Source organism: Odontesthes bonariensis, chromosome 16 (assembly GCF_027942865.1).
Source record: "Odontesthes bonariensis isolate fOdoBon6 chromosome 16, fOdoBon6.hap1, whole genome shotgun sequence".
In the NCBI taxonomy this organism is placed as follows: domain Eukaryota; kingdom Metazoa; phylum Chordata; class Actinopteri; order Atheriniformes; family Atherinopsidae; genus Odontesthes; species Odontesthes bonariensis.
Window position 1 is genome coordinate 759,191 of NC_134521.1, and position 20,866 is coordinate 780,056.

At 40.1% G+C, this 20,866-nt stretch overlaps 2 protein-coding genes across 2 annotated transcripts in view; one reads left to right on the top strand and one right to left on the bottom strand.

Moving 5' to 3' along the window:
- Window positions 1-20,866, top strand: part of LOC142401780 (uncharacterized) — a 337,909-nt gene that overhangs the window by 123,084 nt on the left and 193,959 nt on the right. The window lies entirely within an intron of this gene.
- LOC142401776 (A disintegrin and metalloproteinase with thrombospondin motifs 2-like) overlaps window positions 1-20,866 on the bottom strand; it is a 67,580-nt gene that overhangs the window by 3,695 nt on the left and 43,019 nt on the right. The window contains exons 11-23 of the mRNA XM_075487241.1: window positions 12,640-12,753; window positions 12,389-12,534; window positions 12,221-12,310; window positions 10,766-10,848; window positions 7,465-7,598; window positions 5,773-5,896; window positions 5,501-5,581; window positions 5,254-5,417; window positions 4,098-4,257; window positions 3,371-3,503; window positions 3,048-3,261; window positions 2,000-2,129; window positions 1,851-1,925 (exon numbers count right to left, since the gene is read on the bottom strand). Of these exons, the coding sequence (XP_075343356.1) occupies window positions 1,851-1,925; window positions 2,000-2,129; window positions 3,048-3,261; window positions 3,371-3,503; window positions 4,098-4,257; window positions 5,254-5,417; window positions 5,501-5,581; window positions 5,773-5,896; window positions 7,465-7,598; window positions 10,766-10,848; window positions 12,221-12,310; window positions 12,389-12,534; window positions 12,640-12,753 (1,648 nt within the window). The remainder of the gene's footprint in view (window positions 1-1,850; window positions 1,926-1,999; window positions 2,130-3,047; window positions 3,262-3,370; window positions 3,504-4,097; window positions 4,258-5,253; window positions 5,418-5,500; window positions 5,582-5,772; window positions 5,897-7,464; window positions 7,599-10,765; window positions 10,849-12,220; window positions 12,311-12,388; window positions 12,535-12,639; window positions 12,754-20,866) is intronic.

Below are 20,866 nucleotides of genomic sequence, written 5' to 3' on the forward strand. Positions count from 1 at the left end.
TCTTTTTCCCCCAAAGATTCATGTGATCTGAATGTTTATGGAAAACAGCCTAAAGCTGTGGGCTGGAAAACAGGCGGCAATCTGATATCTAATTAAATCTTCATCCAAATCAGTTTTCAACGACCAAAACAGAAAAAACGTGACTGATATTTCCTCCTCTGTCACCATGGCAACATGTCCCCGCCATGTCCTGCAGTTAGATTCTGTTTTCCACATTTTAACCTCAGAAGCTATAAAACCCTTTAGTTTCCATTCGTCCACGCGGAGGACTGCCTGCAGCCATATTGCTTTATGCAATAAATAAAGCAATTTATGACCCTTATGCCCCCCCCCACGGACATTTTGGTACATTTTTCTCAACCTTTTACAAAAAAAATTGGTGGTAATTTTGCCCGTGTTGCAACATAATTTTAGTAAATTTAAAAAAAACAACCAATGTCTCCTCCTCTTACATGTGTTTTATACTCCACTGATGCATTTTGCCCCATCATTTTTTATTACAAAAATTATGTATAATTTTCCATATAATAAACAGTAGGGGGATAGGGCATCAGCTGGGAACTGCTCCAGTGCAGCTGAAGGTCATGGCCTGAAGAAGCCAACAGAACCACATCATCTGTAAAAAGTAAGATGTAATCCTGATGTTCCCAAACCAGATGCCCTCCTCTCCCCGACTACAGCTCCAGATCCACGAAAACCACAAACAGCACCGGTGATGAGGGGCAACCAGTAAACCAGCTCCATTGTTGGACCAACAATGTGGACACAGCTCTGACTTTGGTTATCGTAGCCTGTGGACACCACATGAAGTTCAAAAGATAACTAGAAAGCTGCAAGCAGCCTTGAGCGGGACCGAGGTGTGCGTACGTTGGGGCATGCGATGGACACCGTAGTAGTGCAGCTCTGCCCACACGCACGATACCCTCTGCGTACGTACGAGCACATAATAACCCCAATGCGGCTTTTGAAATTTCTAGGGGGCGCCACTGAGCCATTTTGCTCCGCCCACACACGATACCCTTTACATATGTACGAGGTCGACAGGGTGGACGTGTGTGCCAAGTTTCATGACTTTGCGATGATGATAAGGCTTTCAAATCACAAACACCATCACACGATTTTCACCGCCTGGCCACGCCCACACCGTTCAGAGTTTGGAAAAGTTTCCCCACGATTTTTCCCCCCATGTCTTAAGAGAAACCTGGCCAAGTTTGGAGCTGTTACCATTAAATCTGTAGGAGGAGTTCGATCATATGCAAGGGCACCAAACGCACCTTCCATCCAAAATGGCCGCCTTCCTGTGGACGTGGGACCATGGCGATATGAGACTTTTTTGTGCGTCTGGGCATGATGAATGAGTGTACCGAATTTTGTCGTCCCACACGAAACTAACCCCAATGCGGGGACCATTTTTAAATATCGTAGGGGGCGCTACAGAGTCAATGAGCGACTCCCAAAAATATAAAGTTTAGAATCTTTCATGTTGTCGACTGGCAGGTGGCGCTCGCAAAAAGAGTTTTCAAGTACCTTTTGCAAAGAATAAGAATAACTCCTACAGATACAATAGGGTCCTGGCAGTTTCACTGCTCGGTCCCTGGTAAACTCTATTCTGAAATCACAGAACCAGGAATGTTTGCAGCTGCTGGATCAGAGGAAATGATGCAACAACGATGTGATGTTGAAGAAACTAAAAGATTTACTGAACTGGATCATCAGAAGCTGTTGGTGACAAAAGAATGAGAGTTGATGTCAGTTTTGTTCTGATGGTTGGTGGTGTTGATTGTGCCTGGACTCCAGGACTGGAAGGGAGGAAAGAGTGTGACGAGGAGGATGAAAAGTGTTGGTCTTACTGGAGGAGATCTGTGGAGCCGGGAAGTTTGGGTTGGACCTGGACAGCCACAGGATGATGGCATTCTTCTGGTCACCTGCAGATGGAGGCAAACAGTCAGCCACACAGCCCCCCCGCCTTCCTTTAATACCCCAGATAGGATTGGCTTACCACCGCAGGGCGGAGCCTGGCAGGGCCGTGCTGTGATTGGTTGAGAATCACTGCAATTTCCGACTGAACCGTCGGGACTTAAACACGCAACCTGACGCTCCTGAGTCCCGTTTCCACAAGAGACGGAACACTGCGCACAGAAAGCTACAGATCAGATCCTGAAATGATCGGAAACTTCACAACAATCCTACAGCAAATGGAAAAAAAAGACCAAAAACCACAAAAAAGTCATCAAGAACACGAAGGGTGTAGACGGTACACAAGGAGGGAGGTTAGATATAGTCCATGAACAAAGAAGTTAACCCCTTAACGCCTAAATTTATATAGCTGTATATAAAAAAATGTTTTGTGTGTGTGTGTTAGCCTTTAAGTAGATGGTAAATAATTCAAATTAAAAAAAGACCAAAAAACCACAAAAAAGTCATCAAGAATAAGGAGAGAGGTTAGATATGATCCATGAATAAAGAAGTTAACAGATGGTCAAGATAAAGAAGACAGAGGGAAGGAAGTAGCAAAGGAGACATGATTAGGAGGGTAGGGTATGTCTCTATAAAGAGGGTTAGGGATCGTCCGTTAGAACAGATGATGAAGTCTAGAGAGAGGAAGGGTATACATTACAGAAGAATAAAGGGGTCAGAGGTAAGTCAGGGGTGACATTCCAGACAGAAGAAGGAAGAAAGTTGGAGATATTCAAGGAAGATGGATATGTGAACAGGACAGCCAGAAGAATGGCTGCGGTAAAGAAGGATGGTGATGATCATCTAGAAGAATATAAAGAAGTTAGAGGTGGTCCATAGAAAAGGAGACTTGAGAAGCAGAAGTCGTCCTCAAAGAAAGAAGGTCAGGAATGTTCTTAAAAGAAAGAACAAAGGTGGTACAGAGAGACGAAGACCAAAAGAAGCTGAGAATCAAGGTCGTCAACAATTAGGTTGTTACAAAAAGGGAAGGTTAGAGGTTCCGTGGGTGGAGAAGGGTCGGAGGTCAGAGACGGGTAGGTCAGAAAGGTCAGAGGTCAAAGGTTGACCATGAGCCTAGTCTAAGTTCCCACAGGGGTCCAGGGCCCGGCCCTCCAGGCGGCGGGGCAGGGCCGGCGGTTGCAGGTCTCCTTGGACTCCGGCCGGTCTTCTTCGGTGCAGAACCTGCCGGGTACGGCCTGCTGCTGGCGCCCGCTGCTGGACTCCTGCTGGCAGCTCACCCAGCGCCGCCGCCACCCCGTCTGACCACAGGAGGCGCTGCAGGCCTCCCACTCCCCCGTCTCCCAGCTGAGGGGGCGGAGACAGCGAGAGAGCCACATTATAGCTCCTGCTTTCCGATTGGACGACTCCGATCAGAAGATATAGCACGTAACCGAGGGAACCTGCGGTGCGTTACCGTGGTGACCTGCAGGCCTCGGCGTTGCACTTGCGGCTGATGGCTCTCGGCTTGTTGATGTTCAGGCAGAACGTCCTGTGCACCATTTTACCGTCAGCCTTCCTCCGGCAGCCAAACCTGGTGTACTGTTTCCCTGGCAACAGAGGTCACATGCAACCCTTTAAACTCTGTTTTTAGAGAATACTTCACATTTTAACAACCGGCTTCTGACAGATAAAGGAAAACTGTAAATGGGAAAAATACTGAGTGGGCCCAAAGTTTACGAAGGCAGCAAATTCAATCTCCTAATTTACATGTGGTGACATCACCGATGACATCACAGTGTGGCGGCACCTTGGGTTCCACAACGTGAAGTGAACATTGTATTCTGAGCTCATTTCCACACGATTTTCTTCTAGTTTTTCCTTTTTGATCCTTTTCAGAATTCATGAACACAACTGTGAACGAAGCCGTTCCGACTTATGATCTTTTTCATGCTTTTCTGTCATTTTATCCACATAAAAACAACAGAAAATCAGTAAAAGGAATGTCGGTAAGAATCATTACCATCCGGTCGACCCATTTGAATATGAAGACACTTTAATTCAGATCTAACGTGTCTGATTGAGTAGAAACAGGATTTGATGTTAATGTGAGACATTCGGCCTGTTTTATTCAGGATGGGGGGGTTGTCACAGGTTAAGAACATCACAACTGTTGCCGTGGTAACCAACAAACCAGCCGGTACCTCCTCCACAGGCTTTGGAGCAGTGGGACCACTTCTTCAGCGCCCACTCGTAGAAGATGGCGTCCTCCTGCACCAGGTTGGACTCCAGCGAGGACCGCAGGTGGTCCTGGATGATGTACTTATAGGACACCGTCACCTTGGAGTCGCCGTGGGAACGGACCTGCCATAGGGACACACCGCTCAGTGTTGGTTCTGCTCAGAGAGGGACCAAGTCACACATGTGCAAGTCCCAAGTCTTAGCTTTCAAGTCTCAAGTCTTAGCTTTCAAGTCTCAAGTAAGTCCCAAGTCTTAGCTTTCAAGTCTCAAGTCTTAGCTTTCAAGTCTCAAGTAAGTCCCAAGTCTTAGCTTTCAAGTCTCAAGTCTTAGCTTTCAAGTCTCAAGTAAGTCCCAAGTCTTAGCTTTCAAGTCCCAAGTCTTAGCTTTCAAGTCTCAAGTCTTAGCTTTCAAGTCTCAAGTAAGTCCCAAGTCTTAGCTTTCAAGTCCCAAGTCTTAGCTTTCAAGTCCCAAGTCTTAGCTTTCAAGTCTCAAGTCTTAGCTTTCAAGTCTCAAGTAAGTCCCAAGTCTTAGCTTTCAAGTCTCAAGTAAGTCTCAAGTCTTAGCTTTCAAGTCTCAAGTAAGTCCCAAGTCTTAGCTTTCAAGTCTCAAGTAAGTCCCAAGTAATTTTTTCTTGGGCAAGTCAAAGTCACCTTATTATTGCAATTTTACCAGCAGAATCTGATCTTAATAAAGTGAAAACACAAAGATATAAGTAACTGTCAGTAACCATCATTGGCCAATGTGTCCAACCTGTCCACCCCGTATCATATCAAGCTAACGTTAGCTAACTACCGACTAAGCTAACAGGATAATATTAGCTAATTTGACGAGCACTTACTGGTCAGAATGGATCTTTAAATGACGAACAAAGTTGGAAGTTATGCTAGATGCTTAACACTCATTCAAGTCATCGTGTCTCAAGTCAAGTCAAGTGCCGAGTCTTTAACTTCCAAGTCCGAGTCGAGTCTCGAGTTTTTTTATTTTTTGTCAAGTCCATTCACAAGTCATCAAAACAGCGACTCGAGTCGACTCGAGTCCAAGTCGCAGCGACTCGAGTCCCCATCTCTGGTTCTGCTCGACCAATCGAACACAAAGCGGACCCCCGTGTTGGTGACTGACCATGAGTAGGACCCCGTACTTCAGAGGCCCGGTGGTCTGCAGGGACTCCTGGTCGCCGGTGTTGTTGTACTCCCAGATGACTCCCTTTTCGATCACCACTCGGGTCTCGGGGAGCTCGTCTTCGTCGTTGAGGAAGAGGTGACCCGTCTCCTGGTTGGTCACGGCTGCAACAGAGCATCAGATGTTAGCGTTTGTTCCTGAAATCCTGGCGCTGCAGGAGTTCTGCCGGTTTGCTTTTTCATCTTACCCAGGATGTGAGGAGTTCCTTTGAACTCCTGGATCAGGAGGTGTCGGGCTCCTTTAGGAATCTCCAGAATCTTCAGGAAACCTAAAGCATGGAACCGATTATCAGTCACTGAAAGGGGTTGTGTCGTGTTGTTGGGTCATGGGTTGAAAATATGTTCACAATGAGTTATTCAAATACTTGTCTTGAATACGGAAAAATCCAATAAACAGAATGTTAAAAAAAAACTGTGTTTGGCCGTGATCTGTTCTGGGTTCAGACTCGGTTCGGTTCACCTGGTTTCTTGGTGCTGCGGGTGAAGTTTCCTTTGACCACCTTACAGCTGGAGTTGTCCCCTCCACAGACGCCACATCGATCCTCCTGCTGGTCCGAGGCGATCTGCCGGTCACAGCCAACGTACTGCAGAGGGCCGAGGGGAGGAGGGAGCCGTTAAAGGGAAGACACAACAACAACTAAACAAAAAAAAATATAGGGCTGGGCAACGATTAACATGTTTAATCTAATTAATCTCATGATTTCCCTGATTTATCTCATTTGTACGCAGAATCCAAAAATGAATCCAAAAGTAGCGTATAGCTTTTAGCATTTAGTTTTATTTTAAATGTGCTGCCATATGAATGAAAGTGCCATAACATTTGTTGTGCAAACACACTTTTAACATCAGCATCTTTCTGTAGTTTTTATGTAGAAGCCTCGCTCCACTGTCTGTTTCCTTGAATGACTTGCTGCTATCAGTTGTGAGTTTTGCCTTTAAGTGATATTTTAGACTGGAACTACTACGCTGAGAAGACAATTCAACTTGGCTGTAAATGCAGGAGTTTTTTTTTAAATTTATTTTGAAATACGTGCTTTTATGTTGAAACCAGTAAAACAGGAAGTAGCGCCGGTTAGCTCCGTGAGCTTCACAACTGTAACGGTGATGTTAGCTGCTAGTTTATCTTTATTTTATTACTCCATGCTTCGTGGTGTTTGGTGTAACTGTGTGAATGTGATCCAGTCAACAGATTTTTACAAAATATTTATCGGCGTCAAATAATTAACAAATTAACGCGATAATAACGAGTTAACTCGCCCAGCCCTAAAAAAACATTGATTTCACCAAACAATTTTATGAAATTCAAACTGAAATAAAAACTTTTAATTTTGAGAGAATAAGGAGATACACATAAAGAAAATAGAAAAGAAATAAACACAAATAAAAAATAAATATTAAAAATTAAATATATTTAAAAAACAACAAATTAAAATAAAAAAATACTCATTTAATATTTTAGTAAATTATTGTTGCATAAATTATTTTGTTATTTATGATCCCATAAATGTATGAATTTAGCCACTTACACGTTTTTACTTGGGACCGTGTCAGTTCTCAGAGTTTGATGAGAACTACCAGTCGTATTATTTTTAGTTTTTATTTTACCAGTTAAAGAATATAGAAATAAACACAAATAAATAGAATTATTATTATTTTTTTAAAAAAACAACAAATTTAACTGAAAAATATACTAATTTAATATTTTGGTCAATTATTGTTGCATAAATTATTTTGTTATTTATGATCCCATAAACGTATGAATTTAGCCATTTATATGTTTTTACTTGGGACCGTGTCAGTTCTCCTGCAGCAGAGTTTGATGAGAACCACCAGTCGGATTATTTTTAGTTTTTATTTCACCAGTTAAATAATATAGAAATAAACACAAATAAAAAGTAAAAAAGAAATAAATTAAATATATTTAAAAAAACAAACAAATTAAACTGAAAAGAATACTAATTTAATATTTTATTTTGTTATTTAGCTTTTATGATCCCATTTCCATTTTTTACTTGGGACCATGTCAGTTCTCAGAGTTTGATGAGAACCACCAGTGGGATTATTTTTAGTTTTTATTTCACCAGTTAATCAGAAGCAACAGGAGAGACTTCAGGGTGTGAGTCACACTTGGAAACTGAAGCACAATAAAGACCTCACACTCTCCTCGGACGCAGATGCTGTAGGCGTCGTCATAGGAACACGGCGTCCCGTCGTACGCCATCCGGTTCATGAACACCACGGCCCCCGTTTCCTTGGACTGGCAGTACAGGCGGCAGCGCTCATCAGCTGCACACAAACACCACGAAGGCTTTAAGAGTTCGATGAGACGGACATTAAAATATTCTCTGACTATGAAGAGTTAAAGGGAGGAGAGGCCGCGGGTTTCCTTCCAATAACAGATTCCTGCCTGATGACTTTAACATGTGAACACACACACCAGGCGTGTGCTCATAGCTTTGTGAGGACCGTCAGTTACGTAATGCATTCCCTGAACATTAACTGTGACCTGCACCTTCTAACCAGAGCCAGTTCCTCTCAGGTTCTATCCCACAGTGTCCTCATAAAGACAGATAAGCTCTGCGTGGATGTCCTCACAAAGACAGATAAGCACAGCAGAGACGACTCCTCCAAACATCATGGTCAGCAGACAAAAATGTTTCAGTTTATGTTTAAAGTCTGTTTATGTCAACGGTTGGAATGTTCGTGTTTCTGTTTGTGTTTACGGTCAGAATGTTCGTGTTTCTGTTTGTGTTTACGGTCGGAATGTTCGTGTTCGTGTTTCAGTTTATCTTTAAAGTCTGTTTATGTCAACGGTCAGAATGTTCGTGTTTCTGTTTGTGTTTACGGTCAGAATGTTCGTGTTTCTGTTTGTGTTTACGGTCAGAATGTTCGTGTTTCTGTTTGTGTTTACGGTCGGAATGTTCGTGTTCGTGTTTCAGTTTATGTTTAAAGTCTGTTTATGTCAACGGTCAGAATGTTCGTGTTTCTGTTTGTGTTTACGGTCAGAATGTTCGTGTTTCTGTTTGTGTTTACGGTCGGAATGTTCGTGTTCGTGTTTCTGTTTATGTCAACGGTCAGAATGTTCGTGTTTCTTTTTGTGTTTACGGTCAGAATGTTGGTGTTGGTGTTTCTGTTTATGTCAACGGTCGGAATGTTCGTGTTTGTTTGTGTTTATCTCAATGGTCAGAATGTTCGTGTTCGTGTTTCTGTTTATGTCAACGGTCAGAATGTTCGTGTTTCTGTTTATGTCAACGGTCAGAATGTTCGTGTTTCTTTTTGTGTTTACGGTCAGAATGTTCGTGTTTCTGTTTGTGTTTACGGTCGGAATGTTCGTGTTTCTGTTTATGTCAACTATCGAACGTTCGTGTTCGTGTTTCAGTTTGTGTTTAAAGTCTGTTTATGTCAATGGTCAGAATTTTGTGTTTCTGTTTGTGTTTACGGTCAGAATGTTCATGTTTCTGTTTGTGTTTACGGTCAGAATGTTCGTGTTTCTGTTTGTGTTTACGGTCGGAATGTTCGTGTTTCTGTTTATGTCAACTATCGAACGTTCGTGTTCGTGTTTCAGTTTGTGTTTAAAGTCTGTTTATGTCAATGGTCAGAATTTTGTGTTTCTGTTTGTGTTTACGGTCAGAATGTTCATGTTTCTGTTTGTGTTTACGGTCAGAATGTTCGTGTTTCTGTTTATGTCAACTATCGAATGTTCGTGTTCGTGTTTCTGTTTCTGTTTATGTCAACGGTCGGAATGTTCGTTTTCGTGTTTTTGTTTATGTCAATGGTCAGAATGTTCGTGTTCGTGTTTCTGTTTCTGTTTATGTCAACGGTCGAAATGTTCGTTTTCGTGTTTTTGTTTGTGTTTACGGTCGGAATGTTCGTGTTCGTGTTTCTGTTTGTGTTTACGGTCGAATGTTCATGTTTCTGTTTATGTCAACGGTCAGAATGTTCGTGTTCGTGTTTCAGTTTATGTCAACGATCAGAATGTTTGGTTTTCAGTTTGTGTTTACGGTCCGAATGTTCGTGTTCGTGTTTCTGTTTGTGTCAATGGCCGGAATGTTCGTGTTTCTGTTTGTGTCAACGGTCAGAATGTTCGTGTTTCTGTTTGTGTTTACGGTCAGAATGTTGGTGTTGGTGTTTATGTTTATGTCAACGGTAGGAATGTTCGTGTTTCTGTTTATGTCAACGGTCGGAATGTTTGTGTTTCTGTCAACGGTCAGAATGTTCGTGTTTCTGTTTATGTCAACGGTCGGAATGTTTGTGTTTCTGTCAACGGTCAGAATGTTCGTGTTCGTGTTTCTGTTTGTGTTTACGGTCAGAATGTTCGTGTTTCTGTTTATGTCAACGGTCAGAATGTTCGTCTTCGTGTTTCTGTTTGTGTTTACGGTCAGAATGTTTGTGTTGGTGTTTATGTTAATGTCAACGGTCAGAATGTTTGTGTTTCTGTCAACGGTCAGAATGTTCGTGTTCGTGTTTCTGTTTATGTCAACGGTCGGAATGTTTGTGTTTCTGTCAACGGTCGGAATGTTTGTGTTTCTGTTTGTGTCAACGGTCAGAATGTTCGTGTTAGTGTTGATGTTTCTGTTTATGTCAACGGTCGGAATGTTCGTGTTGGTGTTTCTGTTTATGTCAACGGTCGGAATGTTGGTGTTTCTGTTTATGTCAACGGTCGGAATGTTTGTGTTTCTGTTTGTGTCAACGGTCGGCATTTTCGTGTTCGTGTTTCTGTTTATGTCAACGGTCGGAGTGTTCGTGTTTCTGTTTATGTCAACGGTCGGAGTGTTCGTGTTTCTGTTTATGTCAACGGTAGGAATGTTCTTGTTCGTGTTTTTGTTTATGTCAACGGTAGGAATGTTCTTGTTCGTGTTTCTGTTTATGTCAACGGTCGGAGTGTTCGTGTTTCTGTTTATGTCAACGGTCGGAATGTTCGTGTTCGTGTTTTTGTTTATGTCAACGGTCGGAATGTTGATGTTCGTGTTTCTGTTTATGTCAACGGTCGGAGTGTTCGTGTTTCTGTTTATGTCAATGGTCAGAATGTTCGTGTTTCTGTTTATGTCAACGATCGAATGTTTGTGTTTGTGGTTCTGTTTATGTCAACGGTCAGAATGTTCTTGTTCGTGTTTCTGTTTGTGTCAACGGTCAGAATGTTCGTGTTTCTGTTTATGTCAACGGTCAGAATGTTCGTGTTTCTGTTTATGTCAACGATCGAATGTTTGTGTTTGTGGTTCTGTTTATGTCAACGGTCAGAATGTTCTTGTTCGTGTTTCTGTTTGTGTCAACGGTCAGAATGTTCGTGTTTCTGTTTATGTCAACGATCGAATGTTCGTGTTCATGTTTCTGTTTATGTCAACGGTCGGAATGTTCTTGTTCGTGTTTCTGTTTATGTCAACGGTCAGAATGTTCGTGTTTCTGTTTATGTTTATGTCAACGGTCAGAATGTTCGTGTTTCTGCATGTGTTTACGGTCGGGATGCTGGTGGGGAAGCCAGTGGTGTTTCAGTCCTTCATGTTCAAAGAATGGATTCCAGACTTTACACTGATCCTCCCTGAAACACAAACACAGAGATCACACTGGATCTACTGACCTGAAGTCGGTCACAGTTAACAGAGGAAACATGGGATCTACTGACCTGAAGTCGGTCACACTAACAGAGGAAACATGGGATCTACTGACCTGAAGTCGGTCACACTAACAGAGGAAACATGGGATCTACTAACCTGAAGTCGGTCACACTAACAGAGGAAACATGGGATCTACTAACCTGAAGTCGGTCACACTAACAGAGGAAACATGGGATCTACTAACCTGAAGTCGGTCACACTAACAGAGGAAACATGGGATCTACTGACCTGAAGTCGGTCACACTAACAGAGGAAACATGGGATCTACTAACCTGAAGTCGGTCACACTAACAGAGGAAACATGGGATCTACTAACCTGAAGTCGGTCACAGTTAACGGAGGAAACATGGGATCTACTAACCTGAAGTTGGTCACAGTTAACGGAGGAAACATGGGATCTACTAACCTGAAGTCGGTCACACTAACAGAGGAAACATGGGATCTACTAACCTGAAGTCGGTCACAGTTAACGGAGGAAACATGGGATCTACTAACCTGAAGTCGGTCACAGTTAACGGAGGAAACATGGGATCTACTAACCTGAAGTCGGTCACAGTTAACGGAGGAAACATGGGATCTACTAACCTGAAGTCGGTCACACTAACAGAGGAAACATGGGATCTACTAACCTGAAGTCGGTCACAGTTAACGGAGGAAACATGGGATCTACTAACCTGAAGTCGGTCACACTAACAGAGGAAACATGGGATCTACTGACCTGAAGTCGGTCACAGTTAACGGAGGAAACATGGGATCTACTAACCTGAAGTCGGTCACACTAACAGAGGAAACATGGGATCTACTAACCTGAAGTCGGTCACACTAACAGAGGAAACATGGGATCTACTGACCTGAAGTCGGTCACAGTTAACGGAGGAAACATGGGATCTACTAACCTGAAGTCGGTCACACTAACAGAGGAAACATGGGATCTACTAACCTGAAGTCGGTCACAGTTAACGGAGGAAACATGGGATCTACTAACCTGAAGTCGGTCACAGTTAACGGAGGAAACATGGGATCTACTAACCTGAAGTCGGTCACAGTTAACGGAGGAAACATGGGATCTACTAACCTGAAGTCGGTCACACTAACAGAGGAAACATGGGATCTACTAACCTGAAGTCGGTCACAGTTAACGGAGGAAACATGGGATCTACTAACCTGAAGTCGGTCACACTAACAGAGGAAACATGGGATCTACTAACCTGAAGTCGGTCACACTAACAGAGGAAACATGGGATCTACTAACCTGAAGTCGGTCACACTAACAGAGGAAACATGGGATCTACTAACCTGAAGTCGGTCAGGGCAGGGCAGTCCTCTTGGCTGCACAGCTGGAACTCATAGCTGTTCCCGAAGCAGGTGCGCCCCCCGTTTGCTGGACTGAGAACAGCGACAGGTTAGCGTACGTGATTGGTTCATCGGATGTGTGACATCACAGATGACTGGTGGCTCACTCACAGTGGGTTGTCGCAGCGTCTGGTTCGAAACTGGACTCCGCCCCCGCAGGTGCGGGAGCAGCTGTCGTAGGGGCTCCAGGCGCCCCAGCTGCCGTCCTGCCTCAGGAGGTTCGGTGTCAGCTTCATGCAGGAACCTCTGAAGCAGTGCTGCAACCAGAGAAGCCTTTCCTGTAATTATCACCACCTTTTCCAACGCAAACATCTTTTCCTCACCAGAAGAGAACCAGACGACCCAAAGTAGCGTCATCTCACCTTCCCGGGTCCACACTTGGTCCCGTCGAGCGGCGGGCCTTTCTTGGTCTTACAGAAGAACGGGTTGTAGTAGTCACTGCACCACAGCTGCTTGCACAAGTCTGTGGTTGTGTACTGGAGACGGAAACCAAAACCTTTAGAGGATAAGAATCTGAGCGGCTTTGCCCTCATTAGCTTCTCTGAACTGATACTGAATCTGTTTAAAGGACAGAGTCCAAGCAGTCACTGTGAGTTGGGTGTATCAGGGAGTTAGAGGTGTTAGAGGTGTGAGGAGAAGCAGTGTTTTTTCAGAGGGACCCCCCTGCTCTGGTAGCATCTGGTAGCATCTGGTAGCTGGTTCCACCATCATGGAACCAACAATGAGAACAGGCTGGACAAGGATACAGTTTCCTGAAGAGTCAGCATCTACCATAACAGGAACACAGATTTTGGGGCCTCATTTCCATTTAAATGTTTATTGAAACACAGTGAAATGTGCTCACTTTTCACGGTAAGACATATTGCGTCACTTCCTTTGACTTCGTTTGTGTTGTAGAACTTCTCACTTATCTGGGATTGTTGATTATTGCTGAATTTCTTCTTAAAAGTGACACACATTTGACCTCTTGTGTTTGTTGTTGTGTATCGTCCACCTGGCCCTTATTCTGAGTTTCTGTCTGAATTCTCAGTTTTTATCCCAGTTAGTGCTGAGTACAGATAAAGTCATTGTAGTGGGTGACAATCCCAGGTTTCTCTTCAGCGCTGTAGCCAGTCTGACAAAGAGTCCGAGCTCTGCTGAGCCAGGTATTCCTTAAACTCTCAAACGATGATTTCATGAGCTTCTTTATCAATAAAATTGTTTCTATCAGAGAGAAGATTGATGGAGTCCTTCCCACTATTATCAGTGATGTATCATCAAGTACAGCAGCTTTAGAAGTATCTTCAGAACCTGATTTGTATTCAGACGGCTTCTGTCCAGTTGATCTCTCTGAACTAACAACAGCAATAGTCTCTGCTAAACCATAAACTTGTGTTTTAGATCCAATCCCAACTGAATTAAAAAGCGAGGACTGAGCTGAAGCTGCTTGTTGGACCTGAAAATGTCTCAGATGAGCAGAAACTCTTCAAACCAGACCGATCTGCCTCAAGGGGATTTTCTATGATAGAAAATCTGAGATGTTTGTCAAAAAACAAACTGAAATGACCTGAAAAAGCAGAAACTTCAGGTAGATCTGAAACAGGCTTAGAGTTTGACCATCAAAGAGCTTCTGATAATGATCTGATCTGGTGGAAATGAGGTGAGCCAGTGGTTTAAACTCATTCTGCGTTAACCCTCCTGTTGTCCTGTTTAACCCTCCTGTTGTCCTGTTTAACCCTCCTGTTGTCCTGTTTAACCCTCCTGTTGTCCTGTTTAACCCTCCTGCTGTCCTGCGGGTCCAAAGTGAGCCACCACCATGTTTAGCTGTAGAAAAAATACCTTAAACTATCTTTTTCCAACTTGAAATGTTGTGACTTTTCCTAAAGGGACCCCATCATTAGAAAAAGTCAGACTTTATTTTTGTTTATGTTTCCATGTGGGCTGTACACCACTAGGGTACAAAGATTGTCTTATGGGTCATTTTTGACCCGTGAATTATAAAAACATTTAAACAGCAGAAAAAAGTTCACTGTTTTTTCCCCTTTCAATATAATTAATTCAGAAGTAATTACTTCACATTTATATAATAGCAATAATAAACCTTTATTATGTAAAAGAAAACTGAGAAAACAAGAAAACTGTTGGTCCCACTGACAGTAAAAAAAAAAGTGTAATCCTGAAAACTGGTGATTGTCTTTTTGTATTGTGTAACAAAAAATACATAATAAAAAATGTATTGAATTGAGTTGAACAGATAAATAACAGGTGGTTTCATCATACAGAATAGATTTTGGATTTAAAATTCAATTAAGTTGCTTTATTTTGGGGCTTTGGTAGGGCGGCTCATTTTTGACCCGTAGGACAAAGGGAGTAAACACAATGTTAAGACCACACAAAGGGTTAAGAAAGATCCTCTGATCGCAGCTGAAAATGTTCTGAGAATTCAAAAAGTTTATGAGCACCTTGTTGAGATTAGTCAAAACAGAAATTAAAAGTTTTCTAACACGCAAACCCAGAAGGATGTGAGGGGATAAATGTGGGAAACGTTCAACCGAAACAGGACTTTAATGAGTTTCCTGATGCTCTCAGTCCAGATGTGAGCCGAGTCCAGATGCAGCATCTGTTCAGGACGTTGATGGAGAGGTGACTTCATCCAGGAGGCGTCTCCAGAGGACGATAAAAGGCAACATCAGATTCATCAGATCTGAGTCTGATGAGCTTTAGTTCGGGGAGTTTCCAACATTCGGCACTGAAACGATCCTCAGCAGCTTCTTGTGGTTTTTACTTGGATTGTTTTCTCTCTGGATCAGATTTCCTCAGAGCTTTCATCAGGATTTAAACTATATTTCCACTCTGCTCACTTTACTGACTCATTTTCATGTGTAATTCACTCTGATTTAGTTTAGGAAACTGTTTTTGTAGGAAACAGTTCAGAAGACACATTCACCTGATCAGAAAATCATTTATACTTTGAGCTGATCAGCTGTAGTTTGGTTTTATGTTTTAAACTTTTTTGTATTTACATTTATTTATTTAATTGTTTGTCTCCAACAGTTCTGCTCGCTGGCTAACAGCAGTAAATAACCTGTTGCTTTGTCCCGAGGTGTTCCTCAAGGTTCTGCTCTGGGACCGGGTTTGTTTGCATTTACTACCACGCATGTTGGGCACCTTTAAATGGGTCATTGTTACACAGATTATATCCTGCTGTATGTTTCCTTCTTACATTACATCACGGTCATTCTGCAGACGCTTTTATCCAAAGCGACTTACAATCAGTGTGTTCCACATCGGTAGGCAAAAGAACTTCAGGTCACAAGAAATCATGAGTGCATTTCCTTCCAAAACCAAACTGCTAAGAGCAGAACTAGTGCTAGAGTAAGTGCGGTAAGTTAGGTACCGAGACACATGGGAAGACAATTTAGGAAACAAAGACAATTTAGAAAACAGAGACAGTTTAGGAAACAAAGACAGTTTAGGAAACAAAGACAGTTTAGGAAACAAAGACAGTTTATGAAACAAAGACAATTTAGGAAACAAAGACAATTTAGGAAACAAAACAAAGACAATTTAGGAAACAGAGACAGTTTAGGAAACAGAGACAGTTTAGGAAACAAAGACAGTTTAGGAAACAGAGACAGTTTTAGGAAACAAAGACAGTTTAGGAAACAAAGACAATTTAGGAAACAAAGACAATTTAGGAAACAAAACAAAGACAATTTAGGAAACAAAGACAGTTTAGGAAACAAAGACAATTTAGGAAACAAAGACAATTTAGGAAACAAAACAAAGACAATTTAGGAAACAAAGACAGTTTAGGAAACAAAGACAATTTAGGAAACAAAGACAGTTTAGGAAACAAAGACAATTTAGGAAACAAAGACAATTTAGGAAACAAAGACAATTTAGGAAACAGAGACAGTTTAGGAAACAAAGACAGTTTAGGAAACAAAGACAATTTAGGAAACAAAGACAATTTAGAAAACAAAGACAGTTTAGGAAACAAAGACAATTTAGGAAACAAAGACAGTTTAGGAAACAGAGACAGTTTAGGAAACAAAGACAGTTTAGGAAACAAAGACAATTTAGAAAACAGAGACAGTTTAGGAAACAAAGACAGTTTAGGAAACAAAGACAGTTTAGGAAACAAAGACAGTTTATGAAACAAAGACAATTTAGGAAACAAAGAGTTTAGGAAACAAAGACAGTTTAGGAAACAGAGACAGTTTAGGAAACAAAGACAGTTTAGGAAACAAAGACAGTTTAGGAAACAAAGACAATTTAGGAAACAAAGACAATTTAGGAAACAAAACAAAGACAATTTAGGAAACAAAGACAGTTTAGGAAACAAAGACAATTTAGGAAACAAAGACAATTTAGGAAACAAAACAAAGACAATTTAGGAAACAAAGACAGTTTAGGAAACAAAGACAATTTAGGAAACAAAGACAGTTTAGGAAACAAAGACAATTTAGGAAACAAAGACAATTTAGGAAACAAAGACAATTTAGGAAACAGAGACAGTTTAGGAAACAAAGACAGTTTAGGAAACAAAGACAATTTAGGAAACAAAGACAATTTAGAAAACAAAGACAGTTTAGGAAACAGAGACAGTTTAGGAAACAAAGACACTTTAGGAAACAAAGACAGTTTAGGAAACAGAAACAGTTTAGGAAACAAAGACAGTTTAGGAAACAAAGACAGTTTAGGAAATAAAGACAATTTAGGAAACAAAGACAATTTAGGAAACAAAGACAATTTAGGAAACAAAGACAGTTTAGGAAACAGAAACAGTTTAGGAAACAAAGACAATTTAGGAAACAAAGACAGTTTAGGAAACAGAAACAGTTTAGGAAACAAAGACAATTTAGGAAACAAAGACAGTTTAGGAAACAAAGACAGTTTAGGAAATAAAGACAGTTTAGGAAACAAAGACAGTTTTAGGAAACAGAGACAGTTTAGGACACAAAGACAGTTTAGGAAACAGAGACAGTTTAGGACACAAAGACAGTTTAGGAAACAAAGACAGTTTTAGGAAACAGAGACAGTTTAGAAAACAAAGACAATTTAGGAAACAAAGACAATTTAGGAAACAAAGACAATTTAGGAAACAAAGACAATTTAGGAAACAAAGACAGTTTAGGAAACAAAGACAATTTAGGAAACAAAGACAATTTAGAAAACAAAGACAGTTTAGGAAACAAAGACAGTTTAGGAAACAAAGACAGTTTAGGAAACAGAGACAGTTTAGGAAACAAAGACAATTTAGGAAACAAAGACAATTTAGAAAACAAAGACAATTTAGGAAACAAAGACAGTTTAGGAAACAAAGACAGTTTAGGAAACAGAGACAGTTTTAGGAAACAGAGACAGTTTTAGAAAACAGAGACAGTTTTAGGAAACAGAGACAGTTTAGGAAACAAAGACAGTTTAGGAAACAAAGACAATTTAGGAAACAAAGACAATTTAGAAAACAAAGACAATTTAGGAAACAGAGACAGTTTTAGGAAACAAAGACAGTTTAGGAAACAAAGACAGTTTAGGAAACAGAGACAGTTTTAGAAAACAGAGACAGTTTTAGGAAACAGAGACAGTTTAGGAAACAAAGACAGTTTAGGAAACAAAGACAGTTTAGAAAACCAAGACAATTTAGAAAACAAAGACAATTTAGGAAACAGAGACAGTTTAGGAAACAAAGACAGTTTAGGAAATAAAGACAGTTTAGGAAACAAAGACAGTTTAGGAAACAAAGACAGTTTAGGAAACAAAGACAGTTTAGGAAACAAAGACAGTTTAGGAAACAAAGACAGTTTAGGAAACAGAGACAGTTTTAGAAAACAGAGACAGTTTTAGGAAACAGAGACAGTTTAGGAAACAAAGACAGTTTAGGAAACAAAGACAATTTAGGAAACAAAGACAATTTAGAAAACCAAGACAATTTAGAAAACAAAGACAGTTTAGGAAACAAAGACAGTTTAGGAAACAGAGACAGTTTTAGAAAACAGAGACAGTTTTAGGAAACAGAGACAGTTTAGGAAACAAAGACAGTTTAGGAAACAGAGACAGTTTTAGGAAACAGAGACAGTTTTAGAAAACAGAGACAGTTTAGGAAACAAAGACAGTTTAGGAAACAGAGACAGTTTAGGAAACAGAGACAATTTAGGAAACAGAAACAGTTTAGGAAACAGAAACAGTTTAGGAAATAAAGACAGTTTAGGAAACAAAGACAGTTTAGGAAACAAAGACAGTTTAGGAAACAAAGACAGTTTAGGAAACAGAGACAGTTTTAGGAAACAGAGACAGTTTTAGAAAACAGAGACAGTTTAGGAAACAATGACAGTTTAGGAAACAGAGACAGTTTAGGAAACAGAGACAGTTTAGGAAACAGAGACAATTTAGGAAACAGAGACAGTTTAGGAAACAGAGACAGTTTAGGAAACAGAGACAATTTAGGAAACAGAGACAGTTTAGGAAATAAAGACAGTTTAGGAAACAAAGACAGTTTAGGAAACAAAGACAGTTTAGGAAACAAAGACAGTTTAGGAAACAGAGACAGTTTTAGGAAACAGAGACAGTTTTAGAAAACAGAGACAGTTTTAGGAAACAGAGACAGTTTAGGAAACAGAGACAGTTTAGGAAACAGAAACAGTTTAGGAAACAGAGACAGTTTAGGAAACAGAGACAGTTTAGGAAACAAAGACAGTTTAGGAAACAGAGACAGTTTTAGGAAACAGAGACAGTTTTAGAAAACAGAGACAGTTTTAGGAAACAGAGACAGTTTAGGAAACAAAGACAGTTTAGGAAACAGAGACAGTTTAGGAAACAATGACAGTTTAGGAAACAGAGACAGTTTAGGAAACAAAGACAGTTTAGGAAACAGAAACAGTTTAGGAAATAAAGACAGTTTAGGAAACAGAAACAGTTTAGGAAACAGAAACAGTTTAGGAAATAAAGACAGTTTAGGAAACAAAGACAGTTTAGGAAATAAAGACAGTTTAGGAAACAAAGACAATTTAGGAAACAAAGACAGTTTAGGAAACAAAGACAGTTTAGGAAATAAAGACAGTTTAGAAAACAAAGACAATTTAGGAAACAAAGACAATTTAGGAAACAAAGACAATTTAGGAAACAAAGACAATTTAGGAAACAAAGACAGTTTAGGAAACAAAGACAATTTAGGAAACAAAGACAATTTAGAAAACAAAGACAGTTTAGGAAACAAAGACAGTTTAGGAAACAAAGACAGTTTAGGAAACAGAGACAGTTTAGGAAACAAAGACAATTTAGGAAACAAAGACAGTTTAGGAAACAAAGACAGTTTAGGAAACAAAGACAGTTTAGGAAACAGAGACAGTTTAGGAAACAAAGACAATTTAGGAAACAAAGACAGTTTAGGAAACAGAGACAGTTTAGGAAACAAAGACACTTTAGGAAACAAAGACAGTTTAGGAAACAGAAACAGTTTAGGAAACAAAGACAGTTTAGGAAACAAAGACAGTTTAGGAAATAAAGACAGTTTAGAAAACAAAGACAATTTAGGAAACAAAGACAATTTAGGAAACAAAGACAATTTAGGAAACAAAGACAATTTAGGAAACAAAGACAGTTTAGGAAACAGAAACAGTTTAGGAAACAAAGACAATTTAGGAAACAAAGACAGTTTAGGAAACAAAGACAGTTTAGGAAATAAAGACAGTTTAGAAAACAAAGACAATTTAGGAAACAAAGACAATTTAGGAAACAAAGACAATTTAGGAAACAAAGACAATTTAGGAAACAAAGACAGTTTAGGAAACAAAGACAATTTAGGAAACAAAGACAATTTAGAAAACAAAGACAGTTTAGGAAACAAAGACAGTTTAGGAAACAAAGACAGTTTAGGAAACAGAGACAGTTTAGGAAACAAAGACAATTTAGGAAACAAAGACAATTTAGAAAACAAAGACAATTTAGGAAACAAAGACAGTTTAGGAAACAAAGACAGTTTAGGAAACAGAGACAGTTTTAGGAAACAGAGACAGTTTTAGAAAACAGAGACAGTTTAGGAAACAGAGACAGTTTAGGAAACAAAGACAGTTTAGGAAACAAAGACAATTTAGGAAACAAAGACAATTTAGAAAACAAAGACAATTTAGGAAACAGAGACAGTTTTAGGAAACAAAGACAGTTTAGGAAACAAAGACAGTTTAGGAAACAGAGACAGTTTTAGAAAACAGAGACAGTTTAGGAAACAAAGACAGTTTAGGAAACAAAGACAATTTAGGAAACAAAGACAATTTAGAAAACCAAGACAATTTAGAAAACAAAGACAGTTTAGGAAACAAAGACAGTTTAGGAAACAGAGACAGTTTTAGAAAACAGAGACAGTTTTAGGAAACAGAGACAGTTTAGGAAACAAAGACAGTTTAGGAAACAGAGACAGTTTTAGGAAACAGAGACAGTTTTAGAAAACAGAGACAGTTTAGGAAACAATGACAGTTTAGGAAACAGAGACAGTTTAGGAAACAGAGACAATTTAGGAAACAGAAACAGTTTAGGAAACAGAAACAGTTTAGGAAATAAAGACAGTTTAGGAAACAAAGACAGTTTAGGAAACAAAGACAGTTTAGGAAA